At 45.5% G+C, this 14,972-nt stretch overlaps 1 protein-coding gene across 4 annotated transcripts in view; it reads left to right on the top strand.

Moving 5' to 3' along the window:
* The window catches only part of RNF19A (ring finger protein 19A, RBR E3 ubiquitin protein ligase), a 140,039-nt gene extending 136,177 nt beyond the window's left edge, over positions 1 to 3,862 (top strand). For all 4 annotated transcript variants that reach the window (XM_040354785.1, XM_040354782.1, XM_040354784.1 and 1 more), the window contains one exon: positions 1,802 to 3,862. In XM_040354785.1, coding sequence (XP_040210719.1) covers positions 1,802 to 2,471 — 670 coding nt within the window. In that variant the 3' untranslated portion in view covers positions 2,472 to 3,862. The remainder of the gene's footprint in view (positions 1 to 1,801) is intronic.
* The last annotated feature ends 11,110 nt before the right edge of the window (positions 3,863 to 14,972 follow it).

Genomic DNA, 14,972 nt, shown 5'->3' with positions numbered 1-14,972 from the left:
ATTGGTCCGACATCCATCCAACTTTTATGAACAGGATACTACTTTGATCCAACTTTGTGATAGTCTGACTTGTTTTTTGACCAATCAAAACAATCCCAGTGTGAGATAAATTCCTTTTTTACTGAGGCTGTAATCATATGTCGGATGCCACAAGTCGGATGGTTAGGACATCCAACTCCAATGATATTCTATGAGCTGAAGTAGGACGGAAGTACGTTGGCTTCAAGTCGCAGGGCAAAGTCGGATCCAAAGTAGTACTAGTGTCGTGTCGCACCAGTGTGAACCCGGCCTCATACGACTTTCATCCTACTTTGCTCTGCGACATCAGTCCTATATTGGTCCTACATCCATCCGACTTTCATGAACAGGATACTACTTTGATCCGACTTTGTGATAGTCTGACTTGTCCTTTGACCAATCAAAACAATCCCAGTGTCAGATAAATTCCTTTTTACTGCTGCTGTAATCACATGTTGGATGTCAAAAGTCGGATGGTTAGGACAAGGCTCCTACTTTGATCCGACTTCAATGATATTCAATGGGCTGAAGTAAGACCAAAGTAGTACAGGGAGCATTTTCAAAGTCGGACCGACTTGTGTCAGACCAGTTAAGACGGCTCTCATAGGGAAACATTGATTTTCACACGTCATGCTATATGAGCTCCCAATGTCCGAGCGTTTGTCGGACAAGTGTGAACCCGGCCTGAGAGTGTGCTCCTAATCTCGGCTCATTGCCTGTATAGAAGACACCTGGGAGTCAGAAATCTTGCTGATTGATAGGGGATCAAATACTTGTTTCACTCATTAAAATGCAAATCAGTTTATAACTTTTTTAAAATGCGTTTTTCTGGATAGTTTTGTTGTCTCTCAGGTTTGTTAAAATAAACCTAAAATTCAAATTATTGACTGATCATACAAAATCAGCAGGGGATCAAATATTTTTTTGCCACACTGTACCTAGGATAATATAGTCTTAACTTTGTGTATATTACAAAGGCTTGCAACAGGAAGGAGTGGAGTGAGCAGTCCATAGACTGGAAAGCTACTCTAAGAACGATATGTTCAACCAGCATGTGTTCAAGATGGCGCAAATCTCTTAATGGCACCCCAAGTGCGGTTTTATTTTGCAGCGTGTTGTTAAAACTCACCTGGCTCAGTGCCAGAATTTGGTACATGAGCTTCTTTGGTGTGTTTGTGTATAGGGCAGTCCATTCAAGTGAATCGACTGCCATATACACAACACATTAAATTGTGCATAATAATTGAGCTGGGAACGTGCATTTCCACTACACAGTGTGAAGGGGTTCTTGTTGCTATTCCTTATTTTAAGATCAGGTAACTAAAAAATACATCATGGTGAGATCAACACAGTTTAACTTTGTGCACCGAGTGGCCAAACTGGTTTGGGAGAATTTGTTGACCGTCTCATATGATAAAGCCCAACTTTTTTGGGATAGTGTTTGGAAGGTTTTCTCTGCTCTCTGTGTCCCCATCAGGGAGATTTTCTCATTTCCTGTCTGAGGAACCAACAGGAATTAATTGAAAATCTTATCAAAATGAGGAAAAATAAGCACCTCTTGTCATGATATAAAGGGTCCCCTTTGGAGGATTTCCTGTTCTGGTGACAGTGATGCTCAGATGAAATAATGGAATTGATTCTGCCCAATGGGAATACAGAGAGCAATAAAGTCCAGATCAATACTTTATTTTCTAGTTTTTGAAAGATTGTGGAAAAATTTGAATATTGACCAGACTTATTCTTTAAGCCTGCTGTTTGACATAAAACTGCTAATGTGTTTCAGGGAAGGTAACAGCATGGAAGTACAAGTGGACATCGAGTCTAAACCAGCCAAATTCAGGCACAACAGTGGCAGCAGCAGTGTTGATGATGGCAGTGCTCCCAGTCGCAGTAACGTAAGCGGATCCGCTGCCTGCCAAGCTGAGGGCAAATGCAGCGCCACCAAGTGGTCCAAAGATGCAACAGCCAGTAAAAAATGCAAAGGCAAGCTGAGAAAGAAGAGCAGCACCAAAATAAATGAGACAAGGGAGGACATGGACGCCCAACTCCTGGAGCAGCAAAGCACCCATTCCAGTGAATGTGACTCTCCTTCTCTCAGTGACAGCTTACCATCTGTGGCTGACTCTCACTCCAGCCATTTCTCAGAGTTCAGCTGCTCCGACATGGAGAGCATGAAAACCTCTTGCAGCCACGGTTCCAACGAGTACCACACTCGCTTTGTGACTGTCAGCCCACTCCCCGAAGTGGAAAATGACCGGCTAGAGAATTCCCCCCAGCCAAGTGGAGTTTCCATTACCATCCCTGTACCATGCACAGACGTCCCACAGCTGAGTTATATAGCAGAGGAAGGAGTCAGCCAGAGCATACCAAACTCCTTGGGGGAGGAACGAGAGACGGACAGAGAAAGTGATCCAAATACAGAAGGAAACTGTGCAATCCAGACTGACATATAGGCCTTCTATTGCTGCAGCTCTAGTCTACCACTAACCAGTTCTGCTCACATGGAAAGCTTTGCTAAAAAGCCAGGTAACCGCTCGGGGATAACGCACATTAATAAAGGGGATGGAAAACCTTCCCGCTTTAATGTTCATTCGTCAAATCCAGACAGAAAATGGCACGTTTGTGGCTAAAAGCCGCCATTCCTGAGGAAGGTGATGGTTTCCCCGACTTTCAGTGTTTTGCTACGAGCGTCTGCAGACTTTTGTCGCCCAACAGTCGGCAAGGTTATGTTCAATTCGGAGGAGACATTTTGACTGCATTGTTGTGAAAGGATTTTGCTGTTCAAGTTTCAATAAACAGGGTTAGAATTGGTCACCAGTAGTTTTGGGTTAAAGTTCATTCCAGGTTTTACAGGTTGAGGAAAATTACGTTTTGCAGATAGAACGTTTGCATTAACGTTAAAGTCATGCTTTTAGCAAAGGTGTTTTTTTTTTTTTTTTTCTTTTCATTTTTATAATTTATTTTCTTAATTTTTTTTGCACAACCAGTGACTGGTACATTTTGACTAGAAGTATGAAAAATGTCTCATTTTTTTTCCCCCCCCTTTCATCGATTAACGATTTAGAACACAAAATGGCGCCCACGTGACACTAGTGAACCAGTCACTCTGAGGTAATGAAGGGCAGCGTCACCTTTCTGTTAGGGAGCAGACCACCCTCTGTTGATGGTTTTGGTGCCTTCAGCAAAGACTGGGTGTTAAGTGCCTGGTCGTATGGGAATTTTAATATTTTAGTTTTTTTCCTTTTATAGTCCTCTATGGCCACCTGGGATTTGATTTCGCACCCCAGGCCTATCGAAGACTGTGGTAGATAATTAAGAGAAAACAAATGTATGTAATTAATAAAAAAAAAATGTATTTACCTACCAAAGACTCACTCAGGCTTTAGAGGAATTGTATAGACACGTGTGACATGGAAAACTGCAAATTGAAGCAGAGTTCAGAGACTGAGCACACTCATTGTATCAGTACATGGAACAACCATGGCCGCCACAGCTGCTCCATCTACCAGAACAAGTCTAACAGTCCATGAGGTGGTCAGAGTGTCCATACTGTTCATCTGTGCAATGTAGTTCACTTCGACAATACAAAGCCGGTGTCAGTATAGAAACAGCGCTGGTGTTGTTTCTTATAAGTATTGCCAAGACGGTGCTACGGGGTGGTTCTACGAGTTTCGCCTTGTGCTGCAGTCCAATACCGTGATTCTACTCACCAGTTTGATCCGCTTATAACACTAGTGCCAGTTACAATTGACAACGCTTGTTAATGTATTTGTATATTTGTTTTATTTTGCTTCAAAATATGCGTGTAAAAAGCATACCTGAATAAATGTGTCTGTGCTGAGCACCCATGGTCTCTTATCTGTCTGAAACATACAAAAAGCTAACAGCGGTGGTCATCGATGGTTTCAAGAAACTATTGGCTAAGCACCTGAACGACCACAACATACAGGGATATACAAGGTATATCACACACATTGGTTGGACTTGTCTTTTTTCAACCTCACCTACTATGTAACAAAGTCTTTGGTGCAGCTGGTTCTGTAGTGTAGGCATTGAACTTGGAAGGAGTTATGTAGGAAAAAATCTAAAACCATTCCTAGCTTAAAGTGGTTCTAAGGTCAGAAGTTTTTTTTTTTATCTTGATGCATTCTATGCAATAAGATAAAAAAAAACCTGTGTGCAGCAGCCCCCCCTAATACTTACCATCTCAATCCAGTGATGCTGCAGGAGAGTCTCGGCTGTCCAGGACTCTCCCTTCTCATTGGCTGAGACAGCAGTGGGGCGCTATTGGTTCCCACTGCTGTCAATCAATGTCAGTAAGCCAATGAGAGAGAGGTGGTGGGGCTGGACCACAGCTCTGTGCCTGAATGGACACACAGAACAGTGGCTCGGATGCCCCATAGCGAGCTGCTTGCTGTGGGGGCACTCGGCAGGAAAGAGGAGCCAGGAGCGCCGGCGAGGGGCCCGACGTGGAGGTTTTTGCCTGCTTTGTGCAAAACCGCTGCAAAGTGGAGGTAAGTATAACATGTTTAGTTTTTTTTTTTTAAACTTTAGTATCACTTTAAAGGCCAGTTGACCCTAACTGACGCTAAAACCTGCTGGGTGATCAGGGGGGTTAAACCTTTTATTAGGTAATATACGGTGGGTGCCCTGACGCTATAAAAAAAATAACATACTTGCCAGCGTCACCTGTGACACTAATACAGTGATTACTGGTGACGGGGTGATCAAGGGGTTAAACCTTTATTAGGGGGGTCCCTAGATCTATCTGGGCCTACTACTAAGTACCCCAACACTGATTTAATAAACACTGCACTGAGTGAAGGGGTTAACGGTGGGTGACAAGTGTGTGCCTATGTGTACTGTGTCAGTGTAGTGTTGGTGCAACTTACTGTGAGATGTTTTCTCTCTGGAACGAAGAGTTCCACAAGGGGAGATGACATCACTTCCTCTGTCTGTTTACACTTACACAGACAGGGGAAGGATTTCATTTGCCAGTTCCAGGCCAGAAATCATTGGCCTGGAGACTGATCGGTTCTAATGGCCGCGCACCAGATGTACAGCTACGTCTCTTCACCCAGCTGAGCCAACCTGCCGCAGTACAACTGTGGCAGCTGGTCCGGGACTGGTTAACTAATTTGTAAATATTCAAAAGAAAATCTCCCATTCATCCATGTGTCTGTCCTTTATTTTGTTGAAAATTCACTTTCTAAACCCCCCCCCCCCCCCTAGTGTTTCTGGCATCTTGAGTAAGGGCAAATGATTCATGTAGTATTTACTTCCTGGAATGCACTTGCCCTTAGCGCAAACATGCATGCAGGAGAGTGTGGTTAGGTGAGAAAAACCTGCCTCTTCTTTTCCTCTCCTGGGATGGGGTTTGACATAATTTGCCCTGGCAAGAAACCAAAAAGAGTAACTTAAAAATGTAAAAAAAAAAAGGTTAAAACCAGTAAATTATATATTTTCCTAATGCTAGAAGCATGAGGATTAAAAAAACAAAAAAAAACAATGTTTATTGCAAAAGTGAAGTTCCACTTTAAAACGATGATCTGCCTAAGCCACCTTGCAATAGTGGAATGAAAGGCAGGTCTCTTATGGGGAAGAAAACATTTAACCTATTTTTGGGTTGAGCTCCTCGTTCATTATTATCACAATTCATGTGGTATACAAATAATGGGCCAGATGCATACCATAAAAGTCAGCATAAATGACTCTATGTAAATACTGAGTGGTTATGTGCAAGCCTATGTATCTCATAAGAGCTACAGAGTTATGTGGGGGGCGGGGGGGATAGGATTTTATTCTCACCGTAAAATCTTTTTCTCTGAGCTCATGGACGGACACAGATTTAATCTTGACAAAGTGGGTATTAGCCTTTCTTTAGGAGTGACTAGGCAGAAAGTGTTAACTTCAAAGCTGAATAGCCCCGCCCAGGGGGTGGTCCTACTGGCTATATCCCCTCAGCCTGCACCAAGCAGCTCAGTTCGTAACAAGCAGTACAAACTTAAAAAAAAAAGAGGGGTGGGTGCTGTGTCCGTCCATGAACTCAGAGAAAAAGATTTTACGGTGAATATAAAATCCTATTTTCTCTTTCGTTCATGGACGGACACAGCCTTAATCTTGACAAAACTGCAAAACTTTGTGGCCGAAGAAGCACCTGAAGATGCACTCACATCAACTTGTAAAGTTTAGTGAAAATGTGACCGGGCGACCAGGTCGCCGCCTTACACCTGGTAAACAGATGCTTGATGTCAGAAAGCCCAAGAGGCACCCATTTCCCTGGTCGAATGCATTGTGACAGGGAGGCGCCTGACCCTTTATGGCGTAAGCCTGATCACGATCTGTCGGATCCACCTTGAAATGGTGGCTGAAGAGACCGCTGGGCCCTTCTTGGGACCAGCCACTGAAACAAACAGTGAATCTGAACTCCGGAACGGAGCAGTAATAGACAAGAATACTCTCGGAGCTCGGACAACGTCCAAGGAATGCCACATCGTCTCCTTAGGATTCGACGGATGAGGACACAAGGATGGCAGTACAATGTCTTCCTTGAGATGGAAGGTCGAAATGACTTTAGAAAAGAAAAGAAGGCTGCGGCCACAGCACCACCTTATCCTTGTGGAAGATCAGATAGGGAGCCTTTCATGACAAGGCTGCCAGCTCAGAACCAGTCTTAACTGACATAGCCACCAAAAGGACCACTTTCTGAGAAAGTGTCAACAAGGGAACTTCCCTAATGTTCTCAAACGGTGGTTTCTGTGGCACCTAAAGGTCATGCCGTTAAGGCCATTGACTGTAAAGCAGGATGACGTATGGGACCTTGCGACAGCAGGTATTCTCATAGCGGTAGACGCCAAGGAGGTCTGCTATTCAAATCCCCTTGGAGGTAGTGGAGGAGGTGCCGCATACCAAACCCCCTGTACAAACATTCTCACTAGAGAGTAAGCCGCCAGGGGTTGTTGAAAAAAGACAGCCAGGGCAGATATCTGCCCCCCAATTGTACTTAAAGCAAATTTTTGGTCCGCCCCACGCTGTAAGAACAGCGGGACTCTGGGAACCAAAAAAGCATGTGGATGTCACCTCATTTCCTCACGAATAGATATGTAGGTCTTCCAAGTGCCATGGTAAATCTTCCTGGAGGGCGATTTCCAAGCACTCCTCATGGTAGAGATCACCGAGTCTGACAGGCCCCGGTCTCTTAGCACCGGTCTCTCAATAGCCCTGCCGTTAAGCCAGTGACTGTAAAACAGGATGGCGTATAAGAACTTAAGACAGCAGGTCCTTTCCTAGCGGTAGACGCCAAGGAACATCTGCTTCTAGACGCACTAGGTCGGCGTACCAGTGACGCCAAGGCCAATCCGGAGCAATTAGGATCATTGGAATCCCCTCTGTCTCCACTCTGCGAAGCAGATGAGGAAGGAGCTTTAGAGGAGGGAAGGCATAGGTTAGCCAGTACTGACTCCACAGTGCCACTAACGTATCTGTCGCATCTGCCCATGGGTCTCTTGACCTGGCCACAAACCTCAATACCTTCCGATAGAGTCGCGACGCCAGGAGATCTACGTCTGGTGTGCCCCATCTTAGGCAAAGGAGCTGAAACACATCTGGGTGCAGACACCATTTTCCTTGGTCCAGCATCTGGCGACTCAGGTAGACTGCCTGCCAGTGAGGTCGGCCACCAAACAAGGGAGGTCCTGACCAGGTGGCTAACCCGGATTTGATAATCCAGGGATGATGGGCACTTGTCCCATCTGGACAGAATTTCCTTCTGTAGCACTCGCGTGTGAGATTGCGGATATGGTACCGCCTCGGAGGAGGCCACCATGAGGCCCAGGAATCGCATGCAAAAGTGGCGTGACGACCATTTCTGGGATGTCAACTGCCGCACCGCAGTCCGAAGGGTCTGCAACTTTTCCACAGGGAAAAAACCCTTGCTTCTGAGGAGTCCAGAATCAACCCCAGATATACTAGGCGTTGAGTCGGTACCATTACTGACTTCTGAGTGTTCAGTACCCAACCAAAGTGTCGGAGTGTTTGACAGGTTATAGACACGCTCACCTAATTCTGAGCTTGAAATGGCTCTCAGAAAAAGGTCGTCCAAGTAGCCCACGATAGCGATGCCACGTTGTCTTAGTAGGGCGAGAATTGGGGCAAGCACCTTGGTGAAAACCTTTGGTGCCGATGCCAGGCCAAACTGCAAAACGCAGATATCTCTGATGCTTTGTGCATATGGGGACATTTAAATAGGCGTCCCTGATGTCCAAGGATGCCAGAAAGTCCGCCGGCTGGAGGGCAGTGACGACAGAGCGAACAGATTCCATCCAGAATCTTTGTACCTTCACGAAGCAATTGAGGGCCCTGAGGTCCAGAATTGGGCGAACGCCCTCCTTCTTTGGTACTATGAACAGATTTGAGTAAAACCCCTGAAACCGTTCCTGCACTAGGACAGGGATAACCACACCACGTTTCAGCAGGTCTTGAACTGCCCCAAATAGGGCCTCCCGACGAGTCGGTTATAGCTGGAGGTTGGAGGGAAAAAATCAGTTTGGGCAAGATAGAATTCTATCTTGTACCCTGAAGAGACTACCTCGCAAACCCACCGGTCGGGGACTTGAGATGTCTACCGGGTCGCGAATTTGCGAAGACGTCCCCCCACCTGAGAGATGGGTGGGGGCAAACCTTCATGCGGACGTAGCTTTGTCTGCAAGTTTGCGAAAACAGGGACGTCTCTGTCCCTGAGCAGGCACTTTATCGGCCTGAGGTCTTTTACCTGCCGCACTGGGCGGACGAAAAAAACGCTTGTGTGCGGTAGAGCTGTCAGAAAAATGTTTGGTGTTTAAGTGGTTAAACATTCATAATTTACATACAGAGGTCTATTACTTTGATGTAAAAGTCAAATTGATACAATGTTTAGACCTAACATTCCACTGATAAAGAATGTTTTCAAAACTTGGCAGATTGCCCAGACTTTGACTTGGCTGAGAGCAGAGAGGAAATTCTTTGCATACCAAAGATGTGAAACCCTGTGTTAAGATCGCAAAAGGAAAAAGATTGCGATAACGATTCTTGAGGATTAATCGTGCAGCTCTAGTGTGCGGTGAAGAAGTGCCCTTGCCTGCGGCGTGGCTCCTTCCCCTTTTTGGACTGTGGAGCAGTGTGCTCTTACCTCCTGTGGCATCTTTAATTTTGTCATCCATGGAAGCTCCAAAAAGTCTTTCGCCCTTAAAGGGCCTTCTTGGAAGATTGGTCCACGGACCAAATCTTTAACCAAAGGAGATGGCGTAACACCACCGCCTGACTTGAAGCCCTGGCCAGCAGAGGAATAGTGTCCAAGGCTGATTCGCAAACTAATTTTAGACCTTGTACCAGTTGGTCAGCTAGAGCAGTGGTCATCAACCCTGTCCTACAGGGCCCACTAACAGGCCAGGTTTGCAAGATAACTGAAATACATCACAGGTGATATAATTTGCTGCTCAGTGATTGCAGTATTCTAGTCTGCATCTCCCCATGGTAATACATAAAACCTGGCCTGTTAGTGGGCCCTGTAGGGCAGGGTTGATGACCACTGAGCTCGAGCTACCTAGTTTGGGGAAGCCTGATGTGCTTGTAACCAATTGAGCAGCATCTTTGCCCATTCTGTGAGTGTCTGAGACACCAGGGCCCCAACTATGGTTGGGCGTACAGCCGAACCTACTACCGTGTATCGGTTGCGGGTGATCGCTTCAGCCTTCTTGTCCGCAGGGTCCTTGAAGGCGGGAGCCCCCTCCACCGGTATGGTGGTTAGCTTGTTTAGTCTGGACACAGGAGGGTCCACTATCGGGGGCGAGGTCCATCTTTTCAAGAACTTTCTTCAAGAGGGTAACGCACCATCAGATTTTTAGGGACTGAAAAAAAACATCTGTGGTTTGTCCCACTCCTTGTATAAAAGATTGTCTATATAAGAAACACAAGGAAACCCCTTAGCAGTGCGGGTCGCCTTATGGAACCCAAAGGGGACCGGTGCTTTAATTGCTTCTGCAGACCCCTCAATCTTTAGAGTATCTTGTACTGCAGTGATAAGGTCACTTACCAGGGCCCTATTGCGTGCTGACCCGGATCCGGAGTCATCCTCACTTTCCGGCCGGTCTGCACTCTCAGATACCTCAGAGCCAGGGTCATGACATGTAGCTGGACCCGGCTCCGCATCTGAGTTATCCCCAGAAGATGGCGGGGGCACTTTCTAGCCCCTGTTTGCCCATGCGCTGCTTCCACCTTAGCAACAAAGGCATCTAGGATTGCCGACATAGCATCCACCGATACATCAGGTGCAGGGGCATCAATTGCAATCTCAGGTGTTACAGGGGAAAAAGCGTCTGCTTCTGATGCCATGCTGACCCACACACCTGACACAGGGACTTCAAGACAACCCATCCTCCTAGCTGCAGCAGAGACGAGAGGTTCCCACTCAGAGGCCTCACCACCCTGGAACAGTAGTATGCTGCCGCCTGCCACTTAGTAGAGCAGCTTCCTTGTCAGATATGCAGTTTGACCCTTTAGCAGCGTGTGTCTGTCAGTCTGTGCCATTTAAGTGCTGTCTGATAGATGGCAAAATGGCCGCCGAGTGGCCACCAAAGGCCAATAATTGCAGGCCACAAAAACATGGCCGCCGAGCATGAATAGGCAAACACCACCTGGATCATAGCAAAGATGGCCGCCAAGCAGAAGATAGAGGCCAAATACAGCACGGCCACAAGAACATGGCCGCCAGTGCAGTAGAAAGTAAACACAGCAAAATCACAAAAAACATGGCCGCCGAGCATGAATAGTCAAACACCACCTGGATCACAGAAAAGATGGCCACCAAGCAGAAGATAGAGGCCAAATACAGCACGGCCACAAGAACATGGCCGCCAGTGCAGATAGAGCAATACAGCATGGATCACAGCAAAAATGGTCGCCGACACAGGTAAGCTAAATCTTTTTTTTTTTTTTATAATTGCTTCTTTTCTTTATTATAACAAATTACAACACATACACAAAAAAAGAGGAGACATGAACAAATAAAGACAACAAGAAAAATACAGAAAACATCACCATACATATATAAAAGTACATACATTACCCCCCCCCCCCCCAAGAGCACCCTCAGATTATGTCTCTTACTTCCCCTTCCCTCTCTTCCCCTCCCCCCCGCCCTACCCAAGAGGTAGAGGGAGATACGAGGGAGAGAAAAAGAAAATAAAAAATGGAGGAGAATATCAGAAAATGTTTAATCTCCCTTTGAAGAAGGGAGAAGAAAAAAAAAAAAAAACTTATTTCGTGGCTCTTTAAATCCCATCACCTTATGACCCCCTTGCCACACGAGAAGGAGGGACTTAACACCCTAAAAAAAAAAAAAATTAAAACTTAATAGTTCTTTATTTCGTGGCTGTGACAACTCTTGAAACCCCACTTCCCATTCTTATGACCCCATTCAACCAAAATCCTTTTTTAGGATAAAAAAAAAATCCCTATTTCGTGACTCTTTATATCCCATCACCTTTTTACCCCCCTACCACACGAGAAGGAGGGATTTAATAACACCCTATAATAAAAAGAAAAATAACGTAATAGTTCTTTATTTCGCGGGTGTGACATCTCTTTGAAACCCCACTTTCCATTCTTATGACCCCCTCCCACCAAAATCCTTAGGAAGATAAAAAGAAGAAAAAAAAAACCCTCTGTGCTCTTCATCCAGTGTTGACTCAATTAATTAATTCCTCCTTTCTGCTGTGCAAGTAATCCAAATTAGTGTTGTGAGAAAAAAGAAAAAAATTATAATAAAACGGTAAGTAAGAGAAAAAAAGAGAAGGAAAGGGGGGCCAAAGTCCCATATGCTAAATCCTCTCTCTGGTGCCCCCATGGGGGAGGAGGGAGAGAAGAAAAAAAATTTAGTCTCACCCTTTCCTCTCCACCCGCCCCCGGGCCTCCCTGCCCCAGGTTAGTCCTTCCCTATTTCAGGAGAGTAATAGATCCACCCTGCCCATACATCCTTAAATTTGTCCTGTTGGTCCTTAACCGTATGTACCCATCTCTCTGCTTCCATTATCCTCTCTACCTCCCTTTTCCATTCCATTATATTAGGGACTTTGGGTTGTTTCCAATATCTAGGTATCAATGCCTTCGCTGCATTTAACAGGTGTGGTGTAACACTTCTTTTATAAAACTTTATAGATGATGGCATCCCATGAAACAGGAAATGTAATAGAGATGTAATGGAGATTGCTCGATAGGTCTTAATGTCAACCAAAATCTTTTTAAGCAGCTTATAACAATGCTTTAGTGGACATATATGCACAGTTCCCCCCAGGTGAATCCCTCCCCAGGAGAACCCCCCCGCCCCAGCAGCTAGCTCAGAGAGCCTAGGGAAGAGGGAAGGAAGGGATGCCCAGCTGTCTTACCCTTCCTGAGGATTGTGCTGGAAGCATCCTAGACAGACCATTTCCCGCATGGTGACGGAGGTGACTGTTGGCCCGGCTGCTGCGACTCGGTCCTATAGACCGGTCATATGCATGCCCTGGAGCATATAGCTCACTGGCCACCCGTAGAGCGACGGGCCTGTCGTGGACGACCCAGTGCGTAGCTATGGTCGGCACACGCTCGATGGCCGAAACTGGGGGGACTACAAGGTTCTGGGATCCAGTCGGCAGTCGATTGAAGATCACAGGTAAAAAATAAAACCAAAAATCCAAAGTAGATTTGAAATAAAGCCTCCAGAACTATGGGCCCGAAGGGAGCCATGTCTTCTCCTTAACTAGGCAGAAAAAAAACTGAGCTGCTTGGTGCAGGCTGAGGGGATATAGCCAGTAGACCGCCCCATGGGCGGGGCTGTTCAGCTTTGAAGTTGTTAACACTTTATGACTAGTCACTCCTAAAGGAAGGTTAATACCCACTTTGTCAAGATTAACCACTTAACCCCCGGACCATATTGCTGCCCAAAGACCAGAGCACTTTTTGCGATTCGGGACTGCGCCGCTTTAACTGACAATTGCGCGGTTGTGCGACGTGGCTCCCAAACAAAATTGGCATCCTTTTTTTCCCCACAAATAGAGCTTTCTTTTGGTGGTATTTGATCACCGCGGTTTTTATTTTTTGCGCTATAAACAAAAATAGAGCGACAATTTTGAAAAAAATGAATATTTTTTACTTTTTGCTATAATAAATATCCCCCAAAATATATATTAAAAAAAAAATTTCCTCAGTTTAGGCCGATACGTAAGCGATAAGCGTTTATTGATTGGTTTGCGCAAAAGTTATAGCATTTACAAAATAGGGGGTATTTTTATGGCATTTTTATTAATATTTTTTTTTTTTACTAGTAATGGCGGCGATCAGCGATTTTTTTTCGGTACTGCGACATTATGGCGGACACTTTTGACACATTTTTGGGACCATTGGCATTTTTATAGCAATCAGTGCTATAAAAATGCATTGGATTACTATAAAAATGCCACTGGCAGTGAAGGGGTTAACACTAGGGGGCGGGGAAGGGGTTAAGTATGTCCCTGTGTGTTATCTTACTGTGGGGGGGGGGTGGGTGGGTGGTGGCCTCACTAGGGGAAAAACTGATCCTCTGTTCATACATTGTATGAACAGAAGATCAGCATTTCCCCCGCTGACAGGACCGTGAGCTGTGTGTTTACACACACAGCTCCCGGTCCCCGCTCTGTAACGAGCAATCGTGGGTGCCCGGCGGCGATCGAGCCCGCCGGGCACACGCACGGGAGTCGGGGGCGTGTGCCCTCGGCGGCGCGCACGCGCCCCTAGTGGCCGCTCGAAAAGCGGACGTATAGCTACGGGCTCTCGCCCAGGAGAGCCGACCTGCCGCCGTATAATGACGGTGGCTGGTCGGCTAGTAGTTAAGTCTGTCCATGAACGAAAGAGGAAAAAAAAGAAAGAGAAACTCAGAGCAAAGTCTTTATTATGATAATTTGCTAATACATGTGTAAACTGTACTCCATGTTCTAAGGCACCAGAGCAGTAGGGAAGGCCTGGCCAGGCTGGATGAGACTATAATAGATTTTTCCCTGGTCCAATTCCAGGATACATGTTCTATTCTGCCGCTGAGCCAAATTCATGATGTAAGCATACATGCATGTATAAGAGATCACACTGCTTCAGTCTCCATCATCAACTCCAACAGGTCTTTATTCAGGGTCACAGCCCCTTATATAAACAACGTGACATAAGCAAACGTCATCACTTATGGGTGTATCTGATTGCCTCATTCATATGGTCTTTCTCTTGTTACGTTTATTCTTGACCACGAGGCTTCACGTTCCAGAGCTTTCAGTCGCCATATTCCTTTGCTCGGTGGGAGGAGTGAGTTGAAAAGAACATCTGTTTGTCATTTTGAATAAGCAAATTACTTGCAAATTATCTTGTTACATGAATACGAAAACACACATATACATACGTGTGTATGTGTACACATACATATTGCAACAAGAAAGAAAATAAATAAAATAATAAAAGAAAAGTAATATTTGAATGGTTAAAAGAGAAAGATAACAGACATTTTATTTAGCTCCATCACAGTCCCCACTTAAAATGACTATTTGGCCTATACCTGCCCCCCCCCCTGACATCAGGATCTTTTTTGCATTTTGCATAGAGGTCAGACATGGCAGTGGAGGATACGGTCCCTCTTCTTCCTCCTTCATTGGATCTCTAATATCACCCAAATTCAAAAAAGTAGGGGTTACCTCTTCAACTGCCTTTCCTTCTTTATGCAGGGCAGAATACAGCAAACCACTATAGCAACTAATACAAGCAGCAACAAAATTGCTATACCTATTTGAGTACAAATGCATTGCCACCCACTCATCCACCCAAAATACTGGTCCCAGGGATCTGTCAGCCCCAAATGTCCTTAACTCTTTTGAGAGATCCTCTAATTTCTTAATGGCCAAGGTTACCTTACCATTTTGGCCTGT

The sequence above is a fragment of the Rana temporaria genome, chromosome 5, assembly GCF_905171775.1.
Source record: "Rana temporaria chromosome 5, aRanTem1.1, whole genome shotgun sequence".
Taxonomy (NCBI): Eukaryota; Metazoa; Chordata; class Amphibia; order Anura; family Ranidae; genus Rana; species Rana temporaria.
This window is presented reverse-complemented; position numbering and strand designations above follow the sequence as displayed.